Source organism: Salvelinus namaycush, chromosome 12, assembly GCF_016432855.1.
Source record: "Salvelinus namaycush isolate Seneca chromosome 12, SaNama_1.0, whole genome shotgun sequence".
In the NCBI taxonomy this organism is placed as follows: Eukaryota; Metazoa; Chordata; class Actinopteri; order Salmoniformes; family Salmonidae; genus Salvelinus; species Salvelinus namaycush.
The window spans coordinates 24081033-24090433 of record NC_052318.1 but is presented as its reverse complement, the minus strand read 5'-3'; the positions used below and the strand labels follow the sequence as shown (position 1 = coordinate 24090433).

The following is a 9401-nucleotide window of genomic DNA, read 5'->3' as shown; positions in this document are numbered from 1 at the left end:
CCTCAGAGGGAATTTCATTTTAATGAAGCATCATAATACATTGACGTACAGTTGGAAAGTAATCAGCCGAATTCAAATCGTTAGCATATTTACAGGTGAAACGCATTCAACTGATGCATTAGCCACAGTCAGAGAACCCTCCAATATGATCAAAAATAGTGCATCTAATTTACAATACGGCCCGTCACCTTCCACTTACAGCACCTCAAACATTGTGGTGAGTTGGTTCCATCTGGATTTCTTGCTTCTGGTCAATTGTTTCAGATTGTGTCATTTTAAAATAACTAGCTAAAGACATCAAACCACAGCATAAGTGGGCATCAGAACCCTTCAAATAGGCTAACATGACTAGACAATGAGAGATGGGCAGAATGTCACTTTCACTGTGGGGTCTATCTTAAACATTCTCAGCTGTGCCAGTTCCCCACTCATTAGCAGGCAAACATGCCCTTGTCCAGCTCAATGACAGATGCTGCAACGTCTTCAGCTTGGTGTCGATAACCTTCATGTTCATCTTCTGCAAACTCAGGGCACCACTGGAGAAAGATTGGCAAAGTTAGACCTTGCACAAAATGTGTACGCATTCGTCTGACTCTGGTCCACAAGTTAACCGACATTCCTGCTGCTAGTGTTGCCTTGACAACTGGGGGTTTCTGTGTAAAGGGTCATGCGTCTCAGGACAAACGTGACTCGCCGGACCGTTTTTTGGGGGGGGGGGGGGGGGGGGAGAAGTGCTCATGCAGCTGCTTGTAGAAGGCGTTGAGGTCGGCCAGCTTGACTTGAGTGCACGCTGTGCGGTGTGGCTTCACTCAGCTCCTCAAACTCACCCTCAAGCAGTCACTTCGGCTTCAGTCGCCATCCTGTCTGTACAGAGTCCTGTGCCCTTATTTCGGTTTCCCCTGGATTCCTTAACCACGTTTCCATCCATAGTTATGCGAGTCATACCGTATTCAGAAAAAAATATCACGACAGCTGTGATGAAACGGACAATTTCGGTACAATTTTATGAATGTTCGTTTGACAGGGTGGGATATTTCTGTGCCGATTTAAAATATATTATGCGAGAAGTGAAAATACCTTAAAGCGCAAATATTGCTATAATATCGTCACCCTATATAGTGGGTGTGGTCCTCCCATTATGACTCGAAACCATGCAGTTTATTAGGCTACAGATAAATTATTTCATCCTTTCCAATAAATATCAAGGGTCTTATTCTAGTGAAATGATCAATGCTTTACTGCCGTTTGACGAATATATTATCATCTAGCCTACCCGCACTGCATCTGCGAGCTGTTGGCTAGAGCGTGTCAAGACCAGAGTAAGGACATTTGCTATTCAACGCAACAGTTGACAAATCTATTGGTAGAGTTGAATGCGATGGGAAACTTAAGCGAAAAGTACATTGTGTGCACGGTCAACAAATCAGTGGGAAAATGCACATTTTCTTTGCTGATTTTGCATAAATCTGCCGCCAATTGGATGGAAACCTAGCTATTGTTGCCTGTTAATGGGTTTTCCAATTCAGCTATGTACATAACCTGATGGTTACAAAGGAATTCAATAGGGGTTTGTGTCTAATGTATAAAGACATGCAGAGTGTTAATTGGGGTTACCATTACTTACACTGAGGCTGCTCTTGGGCTGAAGGCTCCATAGACATCAGTAACTAAACAGACAAACATTGGCATATTAGTTATTACAATGTGTATATCCCACTAAATAAAAATGCAACATGTAAAGTGTTGGTCCCATGTTTCATGAGCTGAAATAAGATCCCAGGAATGTTTGCCAGAATTTCATGTTCATATCTCTACTATAAGCCACCTCCAACGTCGTTTTAGATAATTTGGCACTACATCCAACCGGCCTCAACAGACCGTGTATGATAACCAGGTGTAACCACGCCAGCCCAGGACCTCCACATCCGGCTTCTTCACCTGCGGGATCATCTGAGACCAGCCACCCGGACAGCTGATGAAACAGTTTGCACAAAATGTCAGAAATCGTCTCAGAGAAGCTCATCTACGTGCTCGTTGTCCTCACCAGGGTCTTGACCTGACTGCAGTTTGGCGTCATAACCGACTTCAGTGGGCAAACGCTCACCTTTGATGGCCACTGGTACGCTGGAGAAGTGTGCTCTTCACGGATGAATCCCGGTTTCAACTGTACTGGGCAGATGGCGTGTATGGCATTGTGAGGTAAAGCAGTTTATCAACGTTGTGAACAGAGTGGTAGTGGTGGGGTTATGGCTTGGGCAGGCATAAGCTACAGACAACGAACACAATTGCATTTTATCGATGGTAATTTGAATGCACAAAGATACCGTGATGAGATCCTGAGGCCCATTGTCGTGTCATTCATCCATTGCCATCACTACCTGTTTCAGTATGATAATGCACAGCCCCACAGCGCAAGGATCTATACACAATTCCTGGAAGCTGAAAATGTCCCAGTTCTTCCATGGCCTGCATATTCACCTGACATGTCATCCATTGAGCATGTTTGGAATAATCTAGATCGACGTGTACGACAGCGTGTTCCAATTCCTGCCAATATCCAGCAACTTCACACAGCCATCGAAGAGTGGGACAACATTCCACAGGCCACAATCAACAGCCTGATTTTAACTCTTTGCAAAGGAGATGTTGCAATGCAGGAGGCAAATGGTCATACCAGATACTGGTTTATTTGATCCACGACCCTACTTTTTTTACGGTATCTGTGACCAACAGATTCATATCTGTATTCCCAGTCATGTGAAATCCATAGATTAGGGCCTAATTTATTTCAATTAACCGATTTCCTTATATGAACTAACTCAGCAAAATCTTTGCATGTTGCGTTTGTATTTTTGTTCAGTTTACAAGATGACCATAACATTTCACTTAAGTTGAGAAATCCTGAGCAGTCAAGCTTTATATTTCTCTGAATGGCAAGAGATGTAACATTGGACTATAAGAAGCAGTGCACATAATGGCATAGATAGTGTTACACGGAATGACATCTGTCAAAAATAGTTTCTCTGTACACTCTGCTCCTATATGCAATGACACCTTAGCGTGAGCAAATGGCCTTACCTCTGCTGTGTTTTGATTGACTGATAAACCAAGAAAATCTGCAGGCTCCTGCTCCATCTCAGTCAGTGGTGGAATCTACAAAACAGTACAAATTCTCAATTGCACATGATTTTGCCACCCTTTAACTTTGAAAAGGGCCAATTGACATTGTCGGATGTACGTGGAGGGAATGGGCTACCTCAACGTCAGCAGTCTGCTGTAACTGTTGCACCAGCTGCACAGTGGTGTCGAGGTGTGCTCGAATGGAGTCCATTGACTGCTTCTGCTCGGCTGCAATCTCCTGCACTTGTGTGCACAAGGCCGCATGCCTCACCTTGATGGCAGACAGGTTCTCCAGCAGCTTCACAGGGTTTTCCTGTGGTCAGACAACGAGCCAGTCATTGATTTGACAGACTGTTGGGTAAATAGACAAATGGAGACATCTGTCTGCATGGCAGAAGTTCAAAGATTTATAAGATGGCATTGCCTTCTGTGGATGGAGTGGAAAGGTGTTTGGTGACTGGTCTGAGGTAGAGGTCGACCGATTATGATTTTAACGCCGATACCGATTATTGGAGGACAAAAAAAGCCGCTACCGATTTAAATCGGACGATTTTATTAAAATAAATGTTTTATATATATCATACACACTTTTGTAATAATGACAATTGCAACAATACTGAATGAACAATGAACACTTATTTTAACTTAATATAATACATAAATACACACACACAGCTCTGAAGTGACAATGATACTGAAGAGTCTGCTTAGGAGACAAATACTCAACTGTTTGAATAAAAATAGTAAGTTACCTGTGATGAATGTTAAACTAATTTCTATATGCAGGAAATCCTATTTTAATAATGGGCAGGGTAAGAATTGACGACCAAAGTGCGAGTCATAATTCCCATGACACCTTCTAGCAAAATCTGAAAAGCGGTTCCTTCATTTATTCCATAGGATATTTTTTTAGATTCACTTAAAATAAGGTCTGTGTTTCGTGTAGGCTTACACCACCGTGCCAATTTTATAACTGTAGATATCCATAGGACAAGGTAACTCTGATCAATATTGGCTAAATATAAGCGAAGATTTAAAAAAAAATAGTAGAGTGGATTTATGAAAATATGTTGACAAACGTTACCTTATCCTAGTGAAATTTACACGGGTATCAAAACGTCGAAGCGGTTTAAGCCTGCACGAAAACTTATTTGAAGTAGATCAAGACATTCTCTATGGAAGACATGAACGGTAAAATAACGAAGGAACCCCTTTCAAGTTCAGCCGCAAGTTATTACAGGAATTATAACACGTCGACTATTTCTCTCTAAACCATATACCTTTGACTAATCCAGAAACTATCACCTCAAACAAAGTTTATTCCGTTCCGTATTTTATCTAATGGGTGGCATCCATGAGTCTAAATATTCCTGTTACATTGCACAACCTTCAATGTTATGTCATAAGTACGTAAAATTCTGGCAAATTAGTTCGCAAAGAGCCAGGCGGCCCAAACTGTTGCATATACCCTGACTCTGCGTGCAATGAACGCAAGAGAAATGACACAATTTCACCTGGTTAATATTGCCTGCTAACCTGGATTTCTTTTAGCTAAATATGCAGGTTTAAAAATATATACGTGTATTGATTTTAAGAAAGGCATTGATGTTTGGTTAAGTACACATTGGAGCAATGACAGTCATTGATTGTTTTTTTATAAGATAAGTTTAATGCTAGCTAGCAACTTACTGCATTCGCTAACAGGCAGGCTCCTTGTGGAGTGCAATGTAATCAGGTGTTAGAGCATTGGACTAGTTAACTGTAAGGTTGCAAGATTGGATCCCCCGAGCTGACAAGGTTAAAAACCTGTCGAGGCAGAAAGTTCCTAGGCCGTCATTGAAAATAAGAATGTGTTCTTAACTGACTTGCCTAGTTAAAAAAAAATATATATATATATATATATATATATATATATTCGGCGCCCAAAAATACCGATTCCCGATTTGTTTTGAAATCGGCCCCGATTTAATCGTTCGACCTCTAGTCTGAGGACATGTTTTGTAACTAAGTACTGTGGCATCCATGTATGTATTCACCTCTGTTGCACCGTTCTCTGGAGCATTTGTCAGGAATTCCAGCCTCAGCCGTTTCTCCATGTACTCCATGTCAGCCTCTGCCTTCTGGAACTGAAAGGACAGTTGGTTTAGTGTACTGCAAGCCTGACAGTGGAGTAGAGTCTCTACGCCTTACAACAGATCATTATAACACACACAAAATCATTGCATGTACAGATCTTCACAACTATGAAAATGAACAAAATGTGCAAAAAAGTTCAGTCACATCTTTTCAAGACTTTAGCCACAAAATTGTTGCCTCACAAAAGAGTGTATTAAATCTTGAGATGCATATTGCCTTCAGTGAGGCTTTAACCCAAAAACTGAAGCCCTATAAGAAATATTGCACTACTCTGAACAAAGTGGACAGCAGAGAGAATACTGATAGGGTTCCAGGACTTGTGATTTAAAAATACATTTAATATATATTTTTTTAAAGGGTTGAGGTCAGCAGGCACAACATTCAGAAAAAAAAACTTTTGGGACAAGCAAAAGTATGTTATTTTTGGACAAGTTTAGTAGATCCTCCTCCTAAAATGAAATGGAAGCTGACTGATGGGACATTAAAGTTCCAGACTTGCTTTGATAGATTGCAAGTGAAGGAATGACTTGGAAGAGTAAGATTATTGCATAGTTGGCCTGCATTTAAATCATGCTCAGGAACTCTGGCGAATAGTAATTATTTTTCAAACCTCCCGCTCTGGGCTGGATGTGTCAATGTGTAGTTCATACATGCAGAATTGCCATTTTACCTGAATTAGCCACAAAATCCCTAGTTTGAAAGCAACTGTTTACTGGAAGCTATCCAGCGCTATTTTGCTTACATTTCCCCCCCCCCACGTGGGCCAGCACCCTAGCAATTTGAGATTCAGCCACTCGCCATTTGAGTGACAGCTAACAAAGAGCAATGACGTGGTGCACATATCGGCATATAGATAAAGTATATGGACACCCCCTCAAATTAGTGGATTTGGCTATTTCCGCCACACCCGTTGACAGGTGTATAAAATTGAGCAGACAACCATGCAATCTCCATAGACAAACATTGGCAGAGGAATGGCTTTAGTGAAGAGCTCAGTGACTTTAAACGTGGCACCGTTGTAGGATGCCACCTTTCCAATAAGTCAGTTTGTGAAGTGGCAACTTCTAGGAGCAACAATGGCTCAGCCGCAAAGTGGTAGGCCTCACAAGCTCACAGAACGGGACTGCAGTGTGCTGAACCGTGTAAAAATAGTCTGTCCTTGGTTGCAACACTCACTACCGAGTTCCAAACTGCCTCTGGAAGCAAAGTCATCACAATTGTGGCAACAGTTTGGAGAGGGCCCTTTCCTGTTTCAGCATGACAATGCCCCTGTGCACAAAGCAAAGTCCATACAGAAATTGTTTGTCGAGATCGGTGTGGAAGAACTTGACTGGCAAAGCCCTGACCTAAACCCCATCAAACACCTTTGGGATGAATTGGAACGCTGACTGCTAGCCAGGCTTAATCGCCCAGTATTAGTGCTCGACCTCATTAATGCTCGTGGCTGAATGGAAACAAGTCCCCACAGAAATGTTCCAACATCTAGTGGAAAGCCTTCCCAGAAGAGTGGAGGCTGTTATAGCAGCAAAGGGGAACCAACTCCATATTAATGCCCATGATTTTGGAATCAACTCCATACTCCAACTCCATGTAGTGTGTGACGTAGTACACAATTTTCAGGGACTACTTTTGGCCTGTGAGTGTTACTTTCATTAACTACAGCTAAAAAGTATACAACAGTACCGGATAATAAGACCAAGGATCTTAATTGTAGATTTTAAACTAAAACATGTTTTAAACAACCCACCCTGCTCAGCCCTTCCTTGGGGTGCACTGTTATTCAGCACACTGTTGTTTCAGTAAACCCCAGAAGAGTTCCCAGAATTTTGCACTTGAGGGTGCCAGCTTTCAACACAGTGTACATTTGTTGCTGATTCCTGTGTCAGTGGTCTTTGCTGTTTTCAGACGCTTTGACAATACTATTGCACTGCTAGCTGTCCAATACAGTAGTGCAATGAAGTCAGAGCACCTGCAAACAGCTTTGTTGTTAGCAAAGGTTCACAGCTACACCTTGCAAAACCTATCATTGGGAATAATCCCTGGCCAATGCCCTTTTAACATTGCACTGCTTTCATTGAAGGGTCACCAGTAGTACAATACAAAAGGGGCACTGGACAGACAGAAAACATAATGGATTCCTCTTTATCCTGTTCCTTGTCAGTCCTGAAGGAAAAATAGAGAGGGCCAACCTCCTGTCAAACTAAAGAAAGAATTAGCTACATGACGAACTTGAATTTGATTGGCTGGGCCAGATCAAGTTATGATTAAATAATCTAAAACTACATTAACTGTTTAGCAATCCAGTGTTCTGCAGTGACAAACAAACAAGTGCAGCTAAGTGACTTAGGGGAGCCGAATAATAACACTTACTAGTAACGTTATTCAATTATGTTATGTATCTGGCTAATGTTTTAAGTTTCATACTGTAACTAGTTACGTTTACTAGACGCCGTGATTGTGAGCTGCAACTCAATGGTCAACAACCAATTTTTACAACTTTGATACCGTGAACTCGCTTTTAAACATCAACGGTCACCTACAGCGCGCACTCGGGGACAAGGAATACGGCCTCTTCGCAGGCGCAGTCTAGTACTCGCAGTCCTCGTGAAACGTGTGGCAAACAAGCTAACTAAATAAACACAAATGGACAGAGCGCCATGGTAAAGCGATTATTTTTGTTTGCCTTGTGGTGTTCTTAGAGGAAACACTCGCATATTATGTTCGTGTTTTTCTTTTCCTGGAAAATAATCAATTCCGATTAGAATGGCAGAACATTTGAATTTAGATCCTCGCTACAGTAACCCACTAGCTACATTGCCGTAGTTCACGCACAGGTCAATTGCTCAAACAGCTCATGGGAGACCACATAATACAATTTATCTAAAGACTAGGAACGTAGGTTTACTTTAGCTGCTTTAGAAATAAATCTGGTTGATAAAACACAGCTTACCATCGCCTCCAGTTTATCAACTGCTATCTCCATGTTAAATAGTTTACATTCCCCAGGCAGCCCCGTGAATATAAAGCCACTGGTTTGGTTCATGTAAAGCCTGCTGTGATTGGTTACCTGTTAGGAATAGTGGTCGCAGATTGGTCAATTGAGCGGCACCGCAGTAGGGGGGGGGAGTTCATAAAATGGCGTTCTGGACACTGAATGGGTTTACTGTGGTATAATAAGAACTGGAGACTGCGTTCAAGATGTCCGACCGTTGTTTTCAAATTAATCTACTCATGTTCCATCACTAGAATAACAACTGGTTCGCATTCGCCGATTCATGGACTGTCTAAACTTCTTCTTCGATGTTTAACGGCGGTTGGCATCCAATATGTTGATTTACCGCCACCTACTAGACTGGAGTAAAACACCCTTTTTTTTGGTAAACACCCTTATACTTTGCTTGAAAAAATAAACAAATACCCTACCATCAGGGTTGGGGAGTAACATACAAAAACCGGTAACTGTAATCCGTTACTATAAAAAATATTGTAATCAGATTACAGATACTTTGAAAAAAGGTGCAAGTTTTTACATTTGTTCCGTCTGGGCGAGTCTGACCCTAAATCAGATACCACTATGATGACACAACAGTCCAAGCTATGTCTTCCAGTGGTGCGATTGCTGTCGGCATCCAAAAATTTACCAATTTGAATAAACGCTTGGAGGTAAGGATGACAGCAGTGGTGTAGTCTACCGCGATACGGATATCTCTTATTATGGATATCTACATAGCGCATTGATGTGAATCACACTGCTGCGCTCTCGTTTAGCTATTTGCGCCTTACGGATTGTGGTTGTTGTGGATGGCTGTTTGTAAATCTAAATATGTATTTGAACCCAATAATGGTTGAATTCAAGAACTTTTAAGCTGCCTGTCAATCATTTGTTTTTGAAACCAGTGGACAGCCAGTGAAAAATTTGCTCTTGCAGCTGCTGCATAGTGCGGATCCCAGCCTATGGAATAAAAATGGGGCTTTTATTGTTCAATCTAATTCATGCTGATTTAAAAAAATATATATCCATAGGCCTAATGGACACGTGCCCAAACTCACACACTTTTGATAGACTTAAAAGGGCAATCTGTAGTTGCTACATCCATTTTTGTATTTATAAATTATATATATATATATACACACTACCGTTCAAA

At 41.5% G+C, this 9401-nt stretch overlaps 1 protein-coding gene across 1 annotated transcript; it reads right to left on the bottom strand.

The window, feature by feature from the left end:
• Positions 1–2: 2 nt before the first annotated feature.
• Positions 3–8305, bottom strand: LOC120057022 (spindle and kinetochore-associated protein 2-like). The gene is made up of 6 exons (XM_039005378.1): positions 8207–8305; positions 5157–5246; positions 3257–3433; positions 3079–3153; positions 1625–1667; positions 3–536 (listed from the first exon to the last, which is right to left on the bottom strand). Exons 1-6 carry the CDS (start codon positions 8297–8299, stop codon positions 526–528), a joined length of 489 nt encoding a protein of 162 aa, XP_038861306.1. The 5' UTR covers positions 8300–8305; the 3' UTR covers positions 3–525.
• Between the last annotated feature and the right edge of the window lie 1096 nt (positions 8306–9401).